Source organism: Eupeodes corollae, chromosome 2, assembly GCF_945859685.1.
Source record: "Eupeodes corollae chromosome 2, idEupCoro1.1, whole genome shotgun sequence".
NCBI classification, from domain to species: domain Eukaryota; kingdom Metazoa; phylum Arthropoda; class Insecta; order Diptera; family Syrphidae; genus Eupeodes; species Eupeodes corollae.
This window is the reverse complement of record NC_079148.1, coordinates 24,884,270-24,908,263: the sequence shown is the minus strand read 5'-3', so window position 1 is coordinate 24,908,263 and position 23,994 is coordinate 24,884,270. Positions and strand designations below refer to the sequence as shown.

Genomic DNA, 23,994 nt, shown 5'->3' with positions numbered 1-23,994 from the left:
CTTATACTAACCACTTATAAACCCTATAAGCACTTGTCAGTAATTTTAATCACATTCTAATTAAACTTACTAACTACTTTCCAAAGTTTTTTGTGTTTATATCCAAGCGACTTGCCAATTTCTAGCCAAGATTGTGTTGGAATAATTTTGATTTCAAAGTGTCGTCGAGATTGTTATGCGAGTATGAGTTCAAAATTACCAATATCGTTCACAAAAACCCTAAAATAGAAAAACATAACAACAAATAATAGGCATCTTTCTTTTTGTAACATGAACTTTATATTCATAGATTTTGAGATATTTGAATAAAAGTTCTTCAAATAAGAGCATTGAGCAAATCACTTTAAAAAATCATTGATTTTATACACATCTTGGTATCAATGTAAAAATAATTCAAGGAACTTTATATTACATTAACATATTTCAATATACATCTTGCGTATTCTGATAGACCCCAGGACAAAATATTTGAATTTTAGAATAGTTAAGTATCACTTGACTTTTAAGTCGAAAGGAAAATTCAAGTTTATGATAATTATTTCACATCACTTATACCGAATTTAAAAAATGTTTAATTCTACATATTTGGAATTTTAACTTAAATACTTTTATTAGATGGATTTGACATATGCTATTGATAAGGGTCTATAACTGGATTAAAATCCATTTTAAAATCTTATCTTTATTAAAAACCACTAATTCATAAATGAAATATCACTGTCAAATACTTAATGTCGTTTAAGTTTTGTTGTCGATAGTGTAAAGAACAGTGATTAAAATGATTTACTGGGGTTTTATTGTTACTTTAATTTAATTCATCTACACATTAAAGTTGAATTTTAACTTCAGTTAAAATATTAATGCATTTTTTACTAACCAAAGAAAAAGTAAAACATTAGATAAGACAAATTCTGTACTTGAGATTCTTAACATTCTTTGTCATTCCTGTTTATTTCGTTTCAATAAGTTTCTAAGAAAATAAATCGAAAATTAAAAATTAAGTTAGATTTGATTGAGGCAATCAACAAGATAAATTTAATTTAGTTTTTTTCCAATTTAAGGAAATTTAATAAACTTCAATAAGTTGAAAAAAATGGATCCCTATTAATATTAAACATACCATATCAATTTGTATACGAAATAGTATTTGATCTTCAATTGCCAAATAAATCATAGACGACACCTCTGCTGATAGCTTTTCACTTCCTATTCCAAACTATTTCAATACACTTGAGGTAAATGAGTGGCCTTGAACTTGAGAGCCTAAACAATTTCATTATACAATTGTCTATATGTTGAACTTAACAGGAATAAAATTAATCTATTAAAGGGAAAATTGACAAGTCAATATTTTACGCATGTCAAATTTCAAAATCGGCTCAAGTAACGACTAAATAACAAATATAAAACATTAACCCATTAATCCATTCGATAAGTTCCCAGCAATGCAAAAGTAGGTATAAACTTTTCAATATTATCTCAGATAAGATAAAGTTTACAGTAGATTGTGTCGTAAGAATTCATTTTCAACCTATAAATTGTTAAAGCTTTCAAAAACTTAAGTCTTTCAATTGCATTCGAATCAGCACAATGGCATCCGCTAGTGTGGTATTATTATTAGTTGCTTTGATAAGCGCAATATGCGCAGGTAGTTTTGCAACGCCCACACCCACTTTAAGGATAATTGGAGGTGCCGAAGCCGCCAAAGATGATTTCCCTTACATGGTATCTGTGCGTCTTGATACAGCTCATGTTTGTGGAGGTAGTATTGTTGCACGAAACTATATTTTGACTGCAGCACATTGTGTATCAAAAGTCCAAACTACTCCGTAAGATTGAACTAATCAACTTATTTTTAGAAAATATATTTATTTCTATAAAATTGTGTTTTTGTAACTTAGAGTTGATGTGAGTTCTGTCACGGTCCGTGTTGGCAGCAAGAACCAATACGCTGGAGGCAAACTGCTCCCAATTGAGGAAATATTCATTCACAAATCCTACGGAAGCTTTTTGTACGATGTGGCACTATTGAAACTGGCGACAAACTTGGAATTGGGCCCTAAAGTCGATATTATCGACTTGGCCAGTGAACCCGATGTTGTTTTACCTGGAAATTCAGTAGTGATTGCTGGCTGGGGCCGTACAGAAACAAGTGGAACAAATGCCTACAAGCTTCAACATGGGGATGCAGCCGTCATAAGTGCTTCGGATTGTGAAAATTCGATTGGATACGGATATCCGTCGGTTTTGTGCGTTCAAAATAAGCTTGGAAAAGGCGCTTGCAATGGTGACGCAGGTGGTCCAGCTGTTTATAAAAATAAACTTGTTGGTGTTGGAAACTTTGTGATAGGGGCATGTGGCACTAAGTATCCTGATGTTTATGCTAGAGTTACATACTTTGCAGAATGGATTAATTCAATTATTAAGCCTCAATGAATAAAGTATTAACTTAAGGATTAAAGTCTAATAAATGAATATATTGTTTGTTGGTGAACAATAAAATAATAAACCTAATTTAAGTCTTATCTATTTTAAGATTAAAGTTTAATTACACAAAGACTGTTTTGGGTTTTATGGATTACCGATATCAATTATATTATTTATTATCATTTCGAATCAAGTAGCTGATTGCGTCAATTGTGAATAAAAAGAAACAAATGAAAATTCTGGGAATGGTTTTTAAATTACAGAATTGCTGACGTTGAAAATCATTTAAAAAAAAAACAGTTAAAATCGAAAAACTACTTTCGTTCTGAGTCAGCCAATCTTTAAAAAACAATTAAAAAGTTTTTTTTTATATTTCCTGGAAGTTCCCCGCATGATAAAAGTTTTGTTTATTTCTTTTTTTCTTCCTTTTGTAATAATTTTTAATTTTCTACCACTTCATGTGTGTACTTTCTCAGAAAGCGGGAAATACATAAAGACAATAGTTTCTTTAATTTTTAATAGCACCCATGTAACCGAATGACAGTGGTGCACGTTGAAATGCAAATCTGAACAAATTTAATAACTTAAACAAATTGGTGATATTTTCAGGAATAAAAATCAATGTTTTTTTTCACAATAATCTTTCACGAATAGTAAGTCGATTTTGGTTTGAAATTTTGATGCGATAAATTAAATATGAAAAAGAGGTTAGATGCGATCCACACTGCTAACTTCCCATCCCGTCCATCGATTTGTCTCGTTTAAAACTTTAACAAAATATTAATAACCTTAATTTGTGTGAGATAAAAAATGTCAAGTCAATTGTTTTTGTTCTCCTAATACTTGAGTTCAAAACTATTTCTTTTCAGAATTTTTGTCTGTTTTTATAGGTTTTCGTGTTGTTTTTTAAGTTGTCAGTTTAATTTTCCAAAAAAAAATAAAAACAATTGTTTGCATGTTATAAATAGTTTAATTTGAAACCTATTTTTGCTAACGAGATTTTTAGTCGTAAACTGATTTTTACCAAACTTAGCAATAGTTTTTACTACTTATATAAAGGAGTACCAATTGGGTTTTTGTAACAACAATATCTTACGTTAACAACAAAATTAGGCACAGAACGAAATCGTTTTGAAGTCAATACATTTATTTCACAAGATATCGAGAATCGAACGTCGATTTTGAAAGAACTGAATGCTGAAAACAATATTTTCCAAAAAATAAGATCAATATGAAGCGAATATTGTTCATTTTTGAAAAGATATTTCAGTCGAAAATCAATTTTTTACAAGTTTAAGTAATGTTTTTGATATTTGTTTGTAAAAAAAACTGTCAATTCGAATCTTTACTTTTCGTTGCATATAATTATTTTGGAAACAAAATAGTTTTTTATCTTCGTCACAATATATGTATAAAACAAAATTTAGTTCAAGTTGCTGGCATTATGGGTTCGTGTGATATTTTAGGTTAACCAAATTTGTATACATTTTAAATTTAAAAAACCTACAACCCAATTATCTGTGTAACAAAATTTATTAGAAGTCTATATCTCTTCTGGTTCTTGAGAAATGTAACGAAGAAAAAAGCTTCCCAAACGTACCTATACGCAGACGCACAGACATCTCTGAAATGCCAACATTTTTAATTCAAAAAATCGGGCCGATTACAATAACTTTCTACGGAAAGTAAAAAATTTGGAGGAAATGGTTTGACAAATGTTCCTTCAAAAATGTATGTAAGCAGGATTGAAAGGACTTTGTTACCTATTAGCAAAGGCATCGGTCTTAATTGATGTTTTATTTCATCCAAAATTACTCTGATAAAAGGCTTAGTTAGGAGAAGAATCTACTGTTAAGAGGGGAACCACTCTTAAATGGACTTATTATTCTTTCCACATATACTTTTCTTAAAGAACACTTATCAAAGATAGCTTATCAAGACAATAAGCTTTCAAAACTGACAATTAAAATGCAAATGCTGGTTTGCTTCAGGTTCCTGTTGAACATCCATTAATTATCTGCCCGAAATACGTTGTTCTGTTTCCTATGTAAGTGTGTGACTAAAAAATGTCAAAACCTGTGCAAAACTGGTAAACAGATATTGACATAAAATCTATACATCACAAATTTTGAAGTGATGTTTCTACATAGACTAAAAAAACGGAATAATTTCTCGGCATACTTTTTATCGCAAAAGTAGTTTTCGAAATTTTTGAATTCGGAAAATCAAGTTTCTTTAAAAAAAAAAACAACGATAACTATGTTTTCCAATACATATGTTACAAGGTTACAACAATAACTCAATTTAATTTGCAGTATACCGCATTCTACTATTTCAATTTTCCCAGGCCTGTTTCGGACAGTGAACCAAATTTGCTTGAGTGCTTTAATTGTATCCTGATTGTTTCACTATTATTATTCCTTCACGATTCTATTCATCCTTCAAAAACAAGAAGTCGCCCAAATTCAAGTCTATAATTTAAATAAAAAACACATATTGGGCCAAAGCATTGTTGAAAGCCTTATTTTTGAAAAATTGAAAAGAGCTATGATTCAGTTATGCCACCATTCTATAATCCGCAACAAATTGTCAAGCATCAGCTTTTCGACCTTTGATCTTGTAAGCTAACAACTCAAGTTTCTTATGCAGAAATCTCATCAAGAACTTTTTGCACAAACTATCGTTTTGCGAAGTCTTCATTTCAGTCAAATTATCTTTTTAAAAGCACAGGGCTACACTGAACCCGCTCTGAGAATAAGAGTGAACGTTCAATATTTACCAACTTTTTTAAGAGTAAATTGACTTTTTTCACTTGGTTACATCTGTCAGTGTAAAAATAAAATACATTTTGTGGTGCAACTGTTAAAAACTAGGGCCTAGTGAAATTTAGGGTACCCACAGTTTTATGCCAAATCCGAACGGCTAAATTGAGAAAAAAAGTGTAATTGCGCATTTATTTTTCTATTTTCCGGACGGAAGTTCATTTTCCTGAACAGTTGATACTTTTATGTTCAAAAGTGAAACGAATCATTCCACTGATTTGAGTTCCAATTTCACACAATTCCAATGACAGATTTCTGTCAGTAAAAGTTTTTCGGTGGATTTCAATCAGTAAATTTTTTTCAATGACAGGCGTATTTAATGATAGCTATAAACGACCTGTCAACAACATTCCAATGATTGTTTTCAATTATGAAAACCAATGATATTTTTAACTGGCGCCTTATATAAGAAAGCAATTTTAATGACAAGAACTACTATCGGAGGATTTTTCAATTCCTCGGAAGTACAAGTGCAAAATAAACTTAATATGTCACAGGCAGAGATTGAACCCAAGACCACTGGCATAATAATCCGAATCTTTAACAATCACGCAACGTTTTAAAGTAGTATTTTGATGTAAATAGAAACCACTAGATGACCCACCCTGTATGTAATGGACAATATTTGGCATCACATACATAGGCATGCATATTGATCTAAAGTATGTCATTTCCATATGTCAAATAAATTGCATTAATTGAATTAAAAAATTTCAACTCTCTCAGTCGAAATCTTCATCATCCAATTTTAATCACCAGTCAAACTTGACGGAAAAAATGAGACATTCAAAACTTTTTAAACTACTTTCTATTAATGTTCATTGTTTTTAATGAGCATTTCTCAACCTCAACTCGCTGCGATATTGCCCATGAGACATGGGTAATATTTAAAAAAAAAGCTTGATTAAAATTGTTAGTTTAATCTTTCATATTATTTCTATTATAAAATATTTCTACAATTAAGAAACGTAGTTGCAATGTAGCTGATGATGATGTTGATGATATGTCTGGAGCAATCATCTATGAGAGCGATAATTGCTCAACTTGACTGATTTTCAATTTAATAATCATCACCATCAATCAGTCAAAAAGATATGAGCTTAGCCTGAAGTTGTGGAACGTGGTCATTACACTCACTTTGCTATAAATTTAAGCGAAATCTCTCAAATACCAACCTAAGTCAATCTGGATAAATCCAAACTATGATCATTGAGCCGCCAAAGTAGCCGCTCTGTGCCGCCAAGTTGTTGCCGGTATAAACAGTGCAATGCACTTTTGTTATTAACAATGTATATATTTATATGTATATAGGTATTTGATAAGTTTCTCTGAGCTTGTATCTGACAAGACTGGAGATTGTGGATTAATTTTCCAGCCTAGTTTGGTGGAAAAATTGAAAGTCACACAACTATGTCTATATCGATGGGGCTTGTGTAGAAAAAGTTGAAACTCCTCGGTGAGCCTTTATAAATATGCCTGCTTTTAGCCAAAGACGTCTGATTATTCCCACATCAGTCAGCTAGGCTACAAATGTATTAGTTCTTTGACGTATTTATTTTCTCTAAATTAAGCTTATTTTTTTGTTGTTTCTGTTGCAGAACATTCTTTGACGCAATGATTTTAAGGAGGTCTGTCGCAACTTTTGTGCTCCTATTCGTGTATCAATGCTGGGCCCAAAGTATAAATGAGTTAGATGGCCTGCCGGAGCCAAGAGCCTATGTACCAGATTCACAATTTTTGGATTTCGTCTACCACGATCATGATGAGTTAACAAGATTTTTAAGGTAAGTTTTTAAGTTTCTTTAGGAAAGATTGAAATTGGAAAAACATGTTGTCATATTTTTAGAGCAACAAGTGCCAAATATCCAAATCTAACAGCGCTTTATTCAATCGGGAAATCAATTCAAGGCCGTGACCTTTGGGTAATGGTTGTTTCTGCGTCACCATACGAGCACATGGTCGGCAAGCCAGATGTTAAATATGTTGGCAATATACACGGCAATGAGCCAGTTGGCAGGGAAATGCTACTGCATTTGATTCAATACTTTGTCTCAGGATATAATACGGATGCGTATGTTAAATGGTTGTTAGATAATACCAGAATCCATATATTACCATCTATGAATCCTGATGGTTATGCAGTTTCCAAAGAGGGTACTTGTGATGGTGGCCAAGGAAGGTAATTGAACTTTTATTCTATTTTGTGGTAATTTTGTTTCCTTAAGACACAAGAGGATTTTATATTTTTTCTTTTAAGATACAATTCACGTGGTTTTGATTTAAATCGTAACTTCCCGGATTATTTTAAGCAGAATAACAAACGTGGACAGCCAGAAACTGATGCTGTTAAAGATTGGATTTCCAAAATACAATTTGTTTTGAGTGGCAGTCTTCACGGAGGGGCTTTAGTCGCAAGCTATCCTTATGATAACACACCAAATTCTAGTAAGTATAAATATAAAAGTTTTTTGTATGTTGATTATTTGTTCGTGCTCCTTGTCAGAAATAATTTATTTCTGAGAAACTTTGGAAGACTAGAAAACGGTCTTACTTTAAAACACTGCACAAATGAAATATCGGCTTTATTCATTCTAAAGCATTTTTTACGCGAATAATTTTAAGGAAATGAAGAAATTATGGACTTTGAATATTTCCATTTTTGTAATAGAATTTCAGGTATAAAAATACTTTAAAACAAACATTTTGAGGCACAGTATACAATAGTATAGTTTTTTGTTAGTATAAGATCTTCGAGTGACAGATTTAAAAAAAATTGTTAGCTTATGAAAAAATTACTGTCACTTCAGTTTTTCTTAAACTGGCACTATGATGTCATATTCCATAAAATATAATCAATTTAATTTGATAGCATTGTTTTTTGTTTGGTATTTTAGGTCAAACTTGTTTTAATTCGACAGTTTCCAAAAGTCCTTTTTGAAAATATTCGGAACACGTAAATTAGCGCTACTTTCAAAAAACCAAAGAATTGGATTCTACAGAAACAAATGTTTCGACAAATGGCAACTCGCACTGATAACTTCGAATCCGTGCCTGTCGTTCAATTTTAAGAAATATTAATATTTTGCGTGAGATAAAATAAATTTAAATCAATACCTTTCCTTCCTTTCATAACATTTGAGTGGAAAACCACTTCTAATCAGTTCTTTGTTATAAAACAAAGTTGTCTAGTGAATTTTTATAAAAATTCAGTTCAACTTATAGTTAGCAATATTATTTTGCAAAACCAAAAAATTGAAAAACAAATATTTGTCATCTTGAATATTTTACAAAAAAAAAAAATAATTGTATCTTTAAAATAATTGTATGCAGCGAGAAATACCGTTTTTGACATGTGGTAGAATTTTGAGAAAAATCGAATTGAGGGTTTTTCCATAAAAAATAAAAACAAAACAAAAAACATTACTAAAAATTTGTAAAAATTGATTTTCGACGCTAATATTTTTTCAAAAATTAAAAATATTGGCTTCAAACCAGTTTTATCTCACAGAAAATATTGTTTCCACATTAAGTAATTTCTTTTCATACAAAATTAAATCCAACAACAAACAGTACACAAAACACAAAACTGTTAAAAATTGATGTAAGGATCTCGATATCTCTTGGAAAATAGAAGATATTGACTTCAAATTAGTTTCATTCATGCCATTTAAATTTATTTATATAAGAAATAAGAGGCTGGGATGCGACCCACACTAATAACTTCCCATCCCATCTGTCGATTTGTCTTGCTTAAAAGTTTGTAGGTTTTCGTGTTCTGTTACAAAAGTTGTCAGTAAAATTATTCTTAACAATTTTTCATATAAAGAAAAAGTTTAGTTTTAAAATTTAGTTTTGTTTAATTTATTTTTAGTGGAAAACAAATTATTACCAATTTTAGTAGCATTTCTTAAATTTTTGCAAATTGGATGAATGAAATTAGTTTGAGAGATATCAATAACCAAATATATTAATTTTTACCAAATTTGTGTACTATTTTTTGAAGATTGTATTTTTTAATGAAAAAACGGACTTAACTATTGAATTTTCTGTGAAATAAAAAAAAGTTTGAAGACAAAAATTTAATTTTTGAAAAGCTATTTAAGTCAAAAGTAAATTTTTAGTTTTAGTATTAGTATTATTTAAATGAATGTTGAAAACATTATTTTTTAAACGATAAAAGTAGTTTGAAGCTAATATCTCCAAGTTTTGAAAAGATATTAAAAATTAAAAGATTTTAAAAATTTTATTTTTCGTTGCACAAAATTGTTTTGGAGATAAAATGAATTCGTATTCATAAATTTTTCAGTTTTTGTGGATTTATAAAAAAAATGTTTATTGGATTTTTTACAAAAATATACTTGTTTTGTATCACGTTACAATATATATTATAAAATTTAATTCAAGTCTCTAGCGTTTTTGGTTCATGAGATATTTAGGGTAAGCGAAAATGTTCACCTTTTTTTAAAACTACTGTGGTAAAAAATCCAACCACGCAATTTTCTTGAGAACCCTTTCTGCATCTTTCTGCTTATCTGGATAAAAAAATTTATTTGAAGTCGATATTTATTCTGGTTCTTGAGCTTTGGACGATGAAAAAAACGTCGCGAACGTACGGACGTACAGAAGTACGTATGTACGTACGTACGTACACACGCACGCACAAACGTCGCTCCAAAAATCCTTTATTTCGACTCTAGGGACCTTGAAACGTTGAGATTTCTCAACATTTTCAATTTGACAAATCGGACCCAATACAATAACTTCCTGTGGGAAGTTAATACAAATTTTAAAGAAATGGCAGTAAGATTCGTTTTCGACTAAAAATCTCGTTCATAAAAATAGATTTTAAAATCAAACTATTTCATCATATGCAAAATATTTTTGGTAATTTTTAATTTTTATAGAATAATTCAACTGACAACTTTTTTAACAGAGCACGAAAATCTGCAAACTTTTAAACAAGATAAAAATCGACAGACGGTGTGGGCTCTTTTTTGAAAGTATATCCGAGTCAAAAATCTATTTTAACTAACTTTGTGTATTATTTTTAAGGTTCCCATTGTTTGTAAAAAACCGTTTCTTAGATTTTTCTTAAAATTCTACCCGATTTCATAAATGTTATTTTTTGTCTCAAAAATATATTCCGGAAATAATGTCTAAAAAATTTTTGGTTGATAACATGGTGACATTTTTTTTTCGGGTTTTATTGACTCATAAAAAAAAAAACGTTCATACATTTAATTTTTTAAAATTATATTTATTTAGCATCACGTCACATAATAAAATTCAAAATTTAATTAAAGTCGCTAGCGATATCGGCTCGTGAGGTATTTGGGCTGAACCGAAATGTTTCCTTTTTTATTTTATTCAAAGTCATTTCTGCATTTATCGATGTAATTATCAGTAAAACAAAATTTAACCAACGCCAACATGTCTACAGGGTCTTGAGAAATGGACAACGAAATAGGGTAACCCAAAGAAAAATTTAAAGTTTCTGAATAATTTAATTTTAAAAGAAACAATTGAAAGTTTTCAAATTCTAAAAACACAGTTTAAAAATGGAGAAAATAGAAACAAACTGACACTTAAGAAATGCAGCTTATTTTCATTTTCTTTAAATATTAAAATTTTGGTTAATTTTAATTGATATCTCAAGATTTGGCTTGGATCACTTTAAATTTATTTTCTCGTAGGAAAAAAACTAATTTTTGTTAAGAATCACGTGAGTTAAGATTCTATGCAATAATTTTAGCCTTTAAAACAAAAAATACCCATAGTATAAAATTACTCTTCATACTTTTTGAGAAAAATATGTTATGTTTTTACTTCAGTTCTGTGACATCTTAATGAACTTTTATAGACTTCATTTACTAAGCTGTGCATACAATTTTCATAGATGAGAAGCTTTACAATTTATAGCAGAACCAATTTTATAAGATAACTTAAAAAAAACTAACATTTTCTATTAAAAAATTCGCGTAAATAAATTAATTTGTCAATAAACAATCTGACCTTAAGTAGACTCTTATAGCATTTGTATTAAGGAGACTTTCAATAATATATTTATCTTATGATTTTTAGTGAACAATTTAATTCAATTTCACTTAAATATGAGGTGAACTGAGTTCAAAATAAAAATTAGATTTTCAACACAATTTTTGATTAAAGTTAAAATTTATTGGGGCATATTCATAGATGTTAAACTCTTGCTAAGTTGTTACTAAGCAAGTCCAGAGTTTAGGCTATTTATAAATAAATTTAAACCGTAGTTTTACCTGTGGTTTACCTATAAAAATAGCAGTTGCTGTGTTTATGTTGTTATTATCACAACCAAATGTCATATTTGATTTTTGTTTGTGAATTGAAAAGCTGAAAAAAGTAAATTATATCAAATAAAATGTCGATTGATACCGCAATTGAAGAAGATAGGGTTTTCTTAGTGGATTTTAGTTTTTTGATGTCTTGCGAAATATGCCACCAAGAAAAAGAAAAAAGAGGCTGGAATGCGACCCACACTGATAACTTCCCATCCCGTCTGTCGATTTGTCTTGCTTAAAAGTTTGTCTATATGTACTAGCATCAATTTTACCAAATTTGCGTACTATTTTTTATAGATTTTATTTTTTATGAAAAAACGGACTGTTGGATTTTTATATAAAAATCACTGAATATCGAAAACAATATTTTCTGTAAAATAAAATAAGTTTGAAGCCAATATTTTTAATTTTTGAAAAGCTATTTGAGTCGAAAGTAAATTTTTACCAAGTTTTAGTATTGTTTTTTCTTAGAGTTTTATTTTTTGTAAAAAAACCGTCAATTCGATTTTCTTCAAAATTCTATAGAATGTTGAAAACAATATTTTCTATAAGATAAAATTAGTTTGAAGCCAATATTTTATAGTTTTGAAAAGATATTTGAGTCGAAAATCAATTTTTACCAACTTTTGTTATTTTTTTTTAGGTATTTAGTTTTTTGTACAAAAACTATCAATTCGATTTTTTTCAAAATTTTACTAAATGTTAACAACAATATTTTTTTAAAGATAAAAGTAAATTAAAGCCAATATCTCAAAGTTTAAAAAAAAAATTTGAGTCGAAAATCAATTTTTACCAACTTTTATTAATTTTTTTTTAGGTTTTTATTTTTTGTAAAAAACTGTCAATTCGATTTTTCTCAACATCTTTCAGAATGCTTAAAACAATATTTCTTATAAGATAAAATAAGTTTGAAGTCTAACTTTCAAGTTTTTGAAATGATATTTGAATCCATATTCAATTTTTACCAACTTTTGTTAATTTTTGTTCGGTTCTTCATTTTTTATAAAAAAAAGCTGTCAATTAGATTTTGTTCAAAATTTTACTGAATGTTGACAACAATATTTTTTGAAAGATAAAAGTAAATTAAAGCCAATATCTCAAAGATTTGAAAAGATATTTGAGTCGAAAATCAATTTTTACCAACTTTTAATAATTTTTTTTTAGGTTTTTATTTTTTATAAAAAAACTGTCAATTTGATTTTTCTCAAAATTTTATCAGATTTCAAAAACATTATTCTTCGTTGCTCAAAATTGTTTTGGAGATGAAATCATATGTAAGTCGTTAAATTTAGGATGTGACAAATTTTTTTTTTTCAGTTTTTTTGATTTAGAAAAAAAACTGTTAGATAGTTTTTTTTCAAAAAATATATTTCTTTGAGATCACGTTACAGTTCATTATATAAAATTTAATTCAAGTCTCTAGTGTTTTTGGTTCGTAAGATATTTAGGGTTTACCAAAATTTTCACCTTTTTTTTAAACTGCTATGGTAAGAAAACGACCCACGCAATTTTCTTGAGAGCCCTTTCTGCATCTTTCTGCCTTATTATCTGTATAACAAAATTTATTTGAAGTCGATATCTCTTCTGGTTCTTGAGCTATGGACGACGAAAAAACGTCGCGAACGTACGGACGTACGGACGTACGGACGTACGAACGTACGTACACACGCACGCACAGACATCTTTCTAAAAATCTTTTATTTCGACTCTAGGGACCTTGAAACGTCGAGAAATGTCAAAATTTTCAATTTGACAAATCGGACCCATTACAATAACTTCCTATGGGAAGTTAAAAATATACAAAACACGGTTCAATTCATTTGAATTAAGCGACAAGAATTTTTAGGAATGATATCGTTTCGATGAAGAAACAAGTTCGAAAATATAACAATATTTTTTTTTGCTTTGACCTGTTATTTGAAGTATAATTGTAGTAAAATACAACCTTAAGCTGGGGTTTTACTAATCATCAGGAAAATTGACTATGAATAAGAGCTATGTTTATTTAATCAACAAGCCTTAAACTAAAGATCAAGAAATCACGACTTTAGTAATTCTCTATGACAACGCCCCATTAGATTTATTTTTTAAATAAATCAATTCAGCTTGTAAACTTTCGCAGACAGAAAGTTGCTCCAATTTTACATTACTTATCAATTGAATATAATTTTTTAAATTGAAAAAATAAAATATTTGTGTTTTCTAACAATATGGCTGCTAAAAGGAATTTGTCGATCGTCAGCATTATGCGCGAGTGAGTAACGTTATCTGTATCCGAACGCATGACTGAGCTATTTAATATCCTATCAATTATATGTTATCCTGGTTGTTCTTAATCATTATTTTTTTTTTAATTTTTTGCCAACATGTCCCCTGGGCACAGTGTTCCAAACCTATTCGTCAGCTCCATCCCTGACACCAGACGATGATGTCTTTAAACATTTGTCATTGGTCTATGCGAATAATCATGCTAAAATGTCTCGCGGTGTAGCGTGTAAGTCGGCGACACCAGCATTTGAGAATGGCATCACAAATGGCGCTGCATGGTATCCGCTAACTGGAGGCATGCAAGATTATAACTACGTTTGGTATGGCTGCATGGAGGTGACGTTGGAAATTTCATGTTGTAAATTTCCTCCAGCATTTGAGTTGAGAAAATATTGGGAGGATAATCAATTGGTGAGATTTTTAGAGAATTGTGTTGTGTGAAGCTATTTTCGTTTTTTTTTTGTATTTCTTGCTTTTCAGTCATTGATTAAATTCCTTGCCGAAGCACACCGAGGGGTACAAGGATTCGTCCTGGATCCAACTGGGGCACCAATTGAAAGAGCGTCATTGAAGATCAAGGGTCGTGATGTAGGATTCCAATCGACGAAATATGGAGAGTTCTGGAGGATTCTGATGCCCGGTTATTACAAACTAGAAGTATAAGAGTAGTATAATTTTTTGTTTTATGGATTCTTAAAATTTCTTTCGTTTAAATTGCAGGCTTTTGCTGATGGATACGCCCCACGTGAAATTGACTTTATGGTCGTTGAACAGCATCCAACACTCTTGAATGTAACACTTCAGCCAGCAAAGGTACTCCCAGATTTGTTTCTGTGATATAATTCTTTTTCTTCAAATAGTTTTCCAAAATAATTTTATAAATAACCAAAGCATGTTTAAAAAGGCTTGAAATCACACCGCCATCTAGCGTTAGACATATATATAATTTTATATAAAAACAAAAAAGAATCAAAACAAAAAGAAAGAAAATAACAACAAAAATTATTAATTGAATAAAAATCTTCCCCTAGGTGATTGGTCGGTTTTAATGGTTATAATGTAGATTTTTTCTTTCTTTTTTCCTCCAATTTTGTTATTTTCAGCCAATTTCCAGCACAATCCGGAGTAGAAATCCCGCTGACTCTCATGCAATCATCTTCCCATCCGACTAAGTAGCTAATTAATAATTAAAAAAAAAACAATAACAAACGCCCCAACTAATATTATAGACACAAGTTATTTTAGTGTAAAAAGCAAAACAAATTCTACCTATAATCAATCCACAAAAACCAAAACAAAAATCAAAAAAATTAATTGTAATTTAGCATGTGGTGTATTGCAGCAGCATGTATTTATTTATAATAGTTGTAAGTATTTTAATCATCTTTTTTCTTCCTTCCTCTTTTTGTTTATATAAATTGTAATTGTAAAAATCCACGTTCTCATAACAACGCGAATGGTAATGCTATTTTAGTTACATAATATATGGAAATGGGAGCGAGAAAACCCTTTTTGTATATACTCGTACATAACATTTTTTTCCTTGCATACTCTTTGGATAACTTCTTCTTTTTTCAAAACCTTTAAAAAAAACACACAACTTTAAAATTGAAGCCACGGATGAAGCATCTTTATGGTATTACATTGCCAAAATGGACAAGACAGTTTTTACTAGAAAATTTTAGCTTTGAAATGTTTGTTTCTTTTGAATGCTTGTTTTCTTAAACTTTAGTTACCTACACTTCTTAGGCAACATTCAGATCCATCAAGACTAGTATTTTGAATTTTAAACAAATATAAGTTTTTCCTTTTCCAATTTTACAAAAACATTAAATTGAATTATGCCGAAAATTAGCAAAGAACAGAGTAATTAAGTTCAGATTTCAGTTGAATTATAAAATAAGATCACCTGTAACATTGATACAAGTAGGCTTAACGTGACAGCTAATGAGATTTTTGCTGTCAACTTCACTATACTGTTGCCTTAACTTAAAGGCAATTTTTTTGGCAGCTGACCTTATTCCTACCTTTAAGTCCCTAACATCGTCTGAATCTACCCAATTTTCCATTAACTACATATGTCCTCGAAAACTTCACCAATCATAGACGTTAGACGTTTAGAGCCCCAAATGGGACAATTCATCTTATTAACTTAGCCTCTGTGAAAATGGGACTTACTGGATCATTTTGATGAACTTAATGTATTCAATCCAAATACGTCTTAAGTTCTTAAGTTTATTACAATTAATAGCCTTAATTCCAACAATCGACGAGGAATTTATTCTTTTTCCACCATGGCCTCGGCATCTACATTAGGAATGATGTTGCTTATCAGCTCTTACCAAAGTATGGTCTTAGCACCAATTCCTTTTTTAATTATATATGGATTTAATTGTCCGTAAATAAGCAAATCACTCACTATTGTTTCCTTAATCGAAGTTCCAATCTAGACAGAGTATCAACATCTCGTGAATTTGATGCTTTGTCTGATTCCATTCAAAGAATTGTTTCGTCCTATTCTCGCACTGAAATCGTTATTACGGACGATTTCAATGTACACAATTCTTCATGGCTTCAACATTCGGGCCAGACAACATCCGAAGGAGTATGTTCTGAGATCTTCGCTGAGTTGAACCACCTACCTCAGCTGGTCAACGAGCCCACTCGAATATCGGACGTGGTAGGTCGAGCAGAAAACACTCTTGAATTGTGACTTACCTCTGACCCTGGTAATTACACTATTAGTGTTCTTTCTCCTCTAGGGACATCTAACCATTATGTTATAACTGCAAATTTCTCGTGTCAAAACTGCTCAGGTAAGGAAAGAGCTCCTAGAAGAACCGTTTGGCAATACGAAAAAGCCAACTGGGACGATCTCAATAATTATTTTAGATCTTTAACTGGGCCCTATGCTTCCTCGATCGATAGTGACGTTGATGCCATCGCAGATATGATCCCAAGCTTGATTCTCCTGGGAATGAGATTTTTTATCCCGAAAGGGGTTAAAAACATCAGACCTAAGGAAAACGCTGTTAAGAGATTATTAATGTCAAGAACGTAAGTTTCCGTTGTTTTAAAGCCAATCCAACTGCGGAACAAAAATTACGGCAAAAAATACTGCAATGCCCCAAAGGCACCAAAAATGTTTGGGCAGAAAAAGTTAGTTGCATTCCTCCCCTTAAACAGTTCAACCGTAATACTCGCGCTTTTAGGAATGCTCATCAGTATACCATCGATCCCATTTTTGGTCGTAATATCAAGTACAGAGATTCGTTCTTTAGCCGTACTACAAGAATGTGGAATGCCTTACCACACTCAGTTTTTCCCAGCCATTGCAATATTCAGGAATTCAATACCAATATGCTCCGACACCCCCTTTCAACCTCTCTATTATATTCAAATACTCGAAAGTTTTTCTTGTACGATACACATGACATTGGTTCTACACATCAATCTTGTCTCAGAAGCTAAAGTTTTTACACCCCAGTTGCATTTCTACCGGGCCAGAAAGTATTTCACGACAACCAAAAAGTCCTCTAAAGGCCAGTTATATGTAGTTATTATTGCTTGTCATCATTTTTTTGACAAGTCGTTTATAGCGATCAATGAAAATTTCTATCATTGAAACAAATTTCAATTTGTGTTAAATTGAAACATAAATCAATGAACGATTCGTTACTTTTTTGCACATAAACGAATTATCTCTTCAGGAAATCTATTACCGTCCGAAAAACAGAAAAACACAATTATAAGAAAAAACACATGTGCAATAATTGTTTTTTTTTTATCAAAACAATTTTTTAAGTGATTTCCAATCAAATTCCATTCAAAAGTTATTCCCTTTGATTTAATTGATTGCTTAATAAGAGCCCTAAGTTATGCAAAACTTTAAACACAATATTGTAGTGAATTTCAATGTGGTATTGAATCGTGCATCGTTCCATTTTAAAAAATGGCGTACTTTTTACTTGTCAAATGATCACAGCTTCACAAATGAAAGTTGAACAAATACCCTAAAATGAGCAGGTTCAGACAAAATAAGTTAATTCGTACTTTAAACACATTTAGACCATCCTACCTTTTTTTATAGATTTTTCAAACTTGGAACTTTACTTCACTCACTTTAGCCTTCAGTTGATGTCCTTGCACAAGTTACAAATCCATAATATGTTATGTTTTCTATTCTAACGAAACTTTTATGGACATAGAACCATAGGCAGTGGAGTGAGCTAAGATGTGAATGTATTTTCAGACGTGTTCGGGGATGACCGTTCACGGTCGTTTTTTCCGAATGTGATGTAGAAATGATAACCACATGAGTGATACATTAAAACGTCAGAAAAAAGCCCTTAATTATAAAAATGAAATAGACGTTTTACTTTGACACTTTTGCTTGTCAGACACGTTTTTTCCTCTAACATGCATATAACCAAAAAAATAATGTACCAAAAAATCAGGTTGGAAAAACGGATCTGCAAAAGATTAAAATACGCCTGAGAAGCAGAAGGCTGAAATTGAAACAGATTGGACACATTTTTTCGTAATCACGGGATTGTTTCCGATTTTTTGTATTACTCAAAATCTGAAAAAGTATCATTTTTGAACACTTCCCCCGGACACGGCTGACAAAAAGAAACCTTCCAAACGGTTGAATTTGATATTATGGTGCGTATTGCTACACATTTACATAAAGAAATGTTGGTTATCAGTCCACTACCAATACCAGATATTATTAGTATTACAATTTTACAAGGAACCCTCTAAGACTATATTTTAAATAAATAAATCACACAATTATGAAGTTCAGCTTTCGGTAGAGTGAGAAACTAGGACCAGCTTTCAGTGCCATACGCAAATATATAGACTAAACTTGATAGCTATGGATACTTTTCTTGACTATTTTTCCAGTCCACTTTCCAATAATTGACCTTAACTCTAAAGTAATTTTTTGGCAGCTGACCAATCAGCTATTAGATACTTGTGTTAACTTTAAGTCTGAAAATGTTTCACCAAAACTTATTGAAAACCTAAGAGCTTCCAGGTTTAAGGTATATTCCGAACAATATACGAGTATGTATAAACTTCTGGAAGACGAACGTTTAGAACAAAAACTATATTATTGTCAAAATATAGTTTTTAATCCAAGTTTGTATTTGAAGTCGACAACTATCCAACTTGTTGCAAAAGCAACTTTCCAGATATTACATATGAACAAATTCTCATTCCAACCCTTTGTTTACTCTTTTCATAATTAATTGCAGAATTTTTCAACTATTTCTTGAAGTGTAAAACAATCAGGAACTGGCCAATTTCAGGGTCCTACTATATAATATATACAAAAATGCTGTTATAATGTATGCTTAGATTAAATACAAAAACAAGAAAATACATAATTTTGTTTTAATTATTTTGAAAATGTATTTAAAAAAAGACATATTTGTAAGCCTTCAGATTTTAAACGCAATGTTATTGATACGTTCCATTTTTGAAAATACTACACTTCTGTTTTAAAGTTGTGCCGTGCGTATAAATTTCATACGGAAATATATTTGTTCGTAGTTTTTAAATCAGCATTTTTTTAAATTTATTTACATAAATAATAATGGTTTCTCCTTTTATTTTTTTTTTAAATTTATAGTTATTTTTTTTTTACGATTCTTATATAAAAATAAACCTTCAACATTTTAATCAACATTAATATATATTATACAGAGAACTGAAGGATCAGCAACACCCTTCTATCGACCGATTCCACAATCCCAATTCTATCGTCCAGGACCTCCACCTTCCTATACCGATGGCGGAATCTTCTCATCGATTAGTAATGGTCTCAACACACTCTATTCAAATATATTTGGCTGATTGTTGATGTTGTGACTTTTATTTTTCATAGATCTAAGAATATCATTTCTATTAATTATTTCATTGATTGCATTTACCTTCGTTTATTTAGTTTCAAACAATTATTTCTAGTGTATCTATTTTCTGATGTGACTGATGAGTGTGTAAATATATTTAAAATAAAAATTCTTCAAAAATTCCATTATTTATTTTTCCATACAAAATCCATATGTTGAAAAAAAAAGAATAAAAAACAAATTTTTAATTTTAAATATTCAAACACAATTTGAAAAAAAAAGTAAAAACAAAGAATGTGCTTTTTGCTTAATCACAGGTTACTTAAATGGTATTCGAATAAAGCAAACGAAAAAATAAAGGAATTCCGAATAATCACTGCCTTCAAAAATTTTAAGTGGTGAATTTTTTTATTTGAAAAATTACATTTTTGCGCTGTTAATATAGAAATAAAAAATATTTATTTATGTAATTAAAAATAATATGTATTTAAAATTCAATAGAAAAATAAGCTACAAAAATGGAGCACAATCAATCATGAATTAAAAAAAATGTAAATGTATCTCATATAAATATTAAGTTATCTATTGTTTTACTTTTGTTTTATTTTTTTATAATTGTACTTTATATAATAAAATTAACTTTTTAGAAGACAATAATAAAATAATTTGTTTTTAATTTTCGTTTTTCTTGCTTTTCTTAATTCTATTTTTAATTTTTACATCGAAATTAAATAAACCTACTATTGTACCTTGTATAAAAATAATACCAATAGTGATGTTTATTCATATACAAAATTACAAAATTGAGACACCGATTTAGGAAAATGTAAAAAGTAAACTAAATATTCTGCTAATAAATATAAAATTAATCTTTGATGCGTTATTTACTTTAATTTTAGATCTTTTGATTTTAAATAATGTACATAAAATAAAAGTAAATATTTTTGATTGATGCATATTTCTCGAGAACAGTAAAACATTTTTATAAATATCGTAGAATCGTATGCTCACATTAAAAATTTGCTTAAGTTTCTGTGCCATTTAGTCTGGAATTAATATGCCAAACTCCAAAGCCTTATCATGTATTCTCAGTTTGTAGAACGTTTTGGCTTTATTTTTTTCTTACGAGATGTTGTCGTGTGAGGGATAAGAACAAACATTTAAAACCCCAAAGACCAGCCACTCGGTACACTATCAGAGAGCCTTAGAGCTTACAGAGACTCTACAACTACCCGGTAGCAAATATAGATGGGTGTCAAGTATTCCTACTGCGCGGCATGCTTCCATTGCCAAAGGTTAGCTCGTCGGTGGGGGGATTCTTGAGCAGTAAACTAGACGGCCGTTACGTTCTATCATGTCGTTAAAATTGCACAAACAAACATTCGCGAAGCTGATAAGTGTCTTGGTGTTGTGATGATACCGTTTGTTATCCTTAAAAAAGTGAGGAGAGTTAATATTACCCTCCGAGGTTATCCCACCCCAACATCACACGGCCATGTTCTTTGAGCAGCTGTGCGGCACATCCTGGTTAATAAATCATCTATTTTTATAGCAACATCAAAAGATACAATTGTTTAAATACTTTAAGATTTACCATAAATACGACCACTTTTGACAAAAATATAACTGTTAAAAAAAACTCTATAAATATTTCTTTGATTTTTTATAAATGTTTTAATTTACAAAAAAAATAGTCTGTACCTATTTCAATTACAATTTGAATTCATATTTATTCATTTTCAGTGATGAAAATATGCTTTTTCTAATAAAACTATAAAATACTTTGCTCACATTCCGACATTTTGTTCTTTTAATTAAAAATTATTTTTTTTAAATTCCATTTCGTAATTATTGGTCCATTTTGTGAAATTAAAAATGTTGACATTTTAAGACGTTTCAATATACCTTTTTCCTTCGACTATAACTTCAATTATATCTTTTTTTCACATCATGACGTCGTCATCGTTTTCTAAAATAAATGAAAATATTAAATACAAATGTTTGTAATCTTACATGTTTTACGAACGATGGATGGATTCAGCTTTAAAAAAATTGTATGCTGCACGTTTTTGGCATCTGACGAAATGTTTGAAAAATCAAATTTACGTTTTCGAAAAAAAAACAACTTACAAAAAGAAACTTTTTAAAATAGAAAATGTGGATTACAACTCTAATATTTTGAAACCAAAGAAAAAACACATACAAAAAATCAGATTGAAGTATTTAAAAAGTTCTTACAGATCTAGATTAAAAATAAATTGACTTATGTATCTAACCCATTGAAAATCAAAAAAGATGAGAGACTTGTTCTTTGTTAACTCTGAGTATCCATTTATGCATGTCATTTATACATCTTATTCTTGTTACTGAAGAGCTGACAAATCATTTTATCGTCATGGAAATTTCAGAGTACATTATTGAAACATTCATAAGCTTAGAGAAAGAATTATGTTGGCATACCGCCGTCCATACTATTTCACACAGGCTAGCTGCTTTGGCACTAAGTGCAATTCAAGTAGGTGAGGATTCCAATCCAGCTCAATTTCGTATTGAAGGGTGTAGCTTGTTGCCAATATTCTTTTCCACCACTGCCTCTCCATATACATATATTACTCTTGCTACAATATTGTCTTTGCACCAATTCTTATTTTATTTTTATGAGGTTAAAGTTTTCCGTAAATAAGCACATCATTCACTATTGCTTCCTCTATAGCAGCCTTTATCCAGACAGAGTCACAACTTCTTATTTATTTGATGTTTTGTCTGGTTCCATCCAAAGAATTGTTCCGTCCTATCCTCGCACTGAAATTGTTGCTACGGGTGGTTTTAATGTACACAATTCTTCAATGCTTCAACATTTGGGCCAGGCAGCACCCAAAGGAGTATGACTTGTTTCTTACCTCTGACCCTAATAAGTATACTATATATGTGTTCTATCTCCTCAAACTGTGCCACGAGTCCTCAGAGACATGAATTCACGGGTCCGGATGGTGTACCGCTATTATTCTGAAGAGGTGTTCTTCAACGCTAGCAGTCCTACTATTCAGGAATCGTTCCGTGCATTTGTCCAGCCCGTCCTCAAAAAAGGCGAAATTTCTTCACCTTTTAACTACCAACCGATTGCACTTACGTTCCTTTTTGCCAAGGTCATGCAAACGCTGATTTATTATCAGCTCAAGAAATATCTCAAAAACAGAAAGCTTCTTAGTGACTGACAGTACGGCTTTCACAGCAGTAGGACCACAGGTGATCTCTTCATCTCACCGAACAATGGAGTCAATCTTTTTGGAGAAAGTAAGATTTTTTCACTTGATATTTGAAAAGGATTTGATAGCGTTAGGGATCAGGATCTCATAGCGAAAATGCATGCTTTCGGTTTTGATGAATCCCTCCTTCATTGGAATAGTAATTGCCTTCAGGATTGTTCAATACATGTAGTATTGGATGGGTTCAAGCTGGTGTGCCCCAGGGCTCTGTTCTATTTCCAACACTCTTTCTCATTTTTATTAATGATCACCTGTCTGAAACATCTAATCCAATACATTGTTTCGCTAACAATAGTACTCTTAGCTTTTCATATTCGTCTTCAGACTCACATCCCTCTATTCGGGTGTTTTTGGGCTTCCTTAGGCAATGCAAGAAATATTTCACCCCTTCTGATCTGGCTGTTATCTACAAGACTTACATACGTGCAAAGCTTGAGTATAACTCCGTACGTAGAGCATTTTAATTGATAGATGATAATATCATCATAAGTTCATTTACTTCGCTTGAACATCGTCATAAGGTCTCCTGTCTTACCATTTTTTAACGTTATTTTAACGGCTTATTTTCTAGTGAAATAGCCAGTTGCATTCTTCCCTTTAAACATTTCAACCGTAATACTCGCGCTTCTAGGAATGCTCATCAGTATACCTTCGATCCCAACTTCGCCCGTACTGTCAAATACAGAAATTCGTTCTTTAGCCATACTACAAGAATGTGGCTTGCCTTACCACACTCTATCTTTCTCAGTCATTGCAATATTCAAGAAGTCAAACTAATGTGCACTAGTGCTCACACTGTGCCTCTGCATAATAAGGATAGTAATATTCCTTTGACTTTACGTTTATTATTAAAAAAAAAAACATATATAAGAATGTCAATTTAATTAATTGTTGATCGAAATTTGTCTCAGTACTTCCTAATAGTACTTATCATGTTTTTAAATACATATGGATATAGTTTTTTTAAGAAAACGTTTCATTGCAAAAATACCACTATTTTGTCATCTTTTAACTTTTGACAGCAACGAAATTAAAT

General features: G+C 30.6%; 2 protein-coding genes across 9 annotated transcripts in view; both read left to right on the top strand.

The window, feature by feature from the left end:
* LOC129948361 (carboxypeptidase D) overlaps positions 1 to 20,566 on the top strand; it is a 33,405-nt gene extending 12,839 nt beyond the window's left edge. For 4 of the 8 annotated variants that reach the window (XM_056059329.1, XM_056059332.1, XM_056059331.1 and 1 more), the window contains 8 exons: positions 6,848 to 7,033; positions 7,096 to 7,428; positions 7,507 to 7,695; positions 13,780 to 13,820; positions 13,950 to 14,245; positions 14,315 to 14,491; positions 14,555 to 14,647; positions 19,547 to 20,566. In XM_056059329.1, the coding sequence (XP_055915304.1) occupies positions 6,864 to 7,033; positions 7,096 to 7,428; positions 7,507 to 7,695; positions 13,780 to 13,820; positions 13,950 to 14,245; positions 14,315 to 14,491; positions 14,555 to 14,647; positions 19,547 to 19,696 (1,449 nt within the window). In that variant the 5' untranslated portion in view covers positions 6,848 to 6,863 and the 3' untranslated portion in view covers positions 19,697 to 20,566. Of the gene's footprint in view, positions 1 to 6,847; positions 7,034 to 7,095; positions 7,429 to 7,506; positions 7,696 to 13,779; positions 13,821 to 13,949; positions 14,246 to 14,314; positions 14,492 to 14,554; positions 14,648 to 14,937; positions 15,202 to 19,546 lie in introns of all 8 variants that reach the window. The other 4 variants (XR_008781862.1, XR_008781861.1, XM_056059333.1 and 1 more) reach the window with 4 other exon arrangements.
* Positions 1,553 to 2,514, top strand: LOC129948363 (serine protease SP24D-like). The gene is made up of 2 exons (XM_056059336.1): positions 1,553 to 1,829; positions 1,902 to 2,514. Exons 1-2 carry the CDS (start codon positions 1,591 to 1,593, stop codon positions 2,434 to 2,436), a joined length of 774 nt encoding a protein of 257 aa, XP_055915311.1. The 5' UTR covers positions 1,553 to 1,590; the 3' UTR covers positions 2,437 to 2,514.
* Positions 20,567 to 23,994: the final 3,428 nt, after the last annotated feature.

What these genes read in the sequence shown, in the direction of transcription:
- LOC129948363 (XM_056059336.1), top strand. Translation starts at nt 1,591, where the DNA reads ATGGCATCCGCTAGTGTGGTATTATTATTAGTTGCTTTGATAAGCGCA. An exon ending in TCAAAAGTCCAAACTACTCC is followed by an intron (nt 1,830 to 1,901) that starts GTAAGATTGAAC and finishes TTTGTAACTTAG; the next exon opens with AGTTGATGTGAGTTCTGTCA.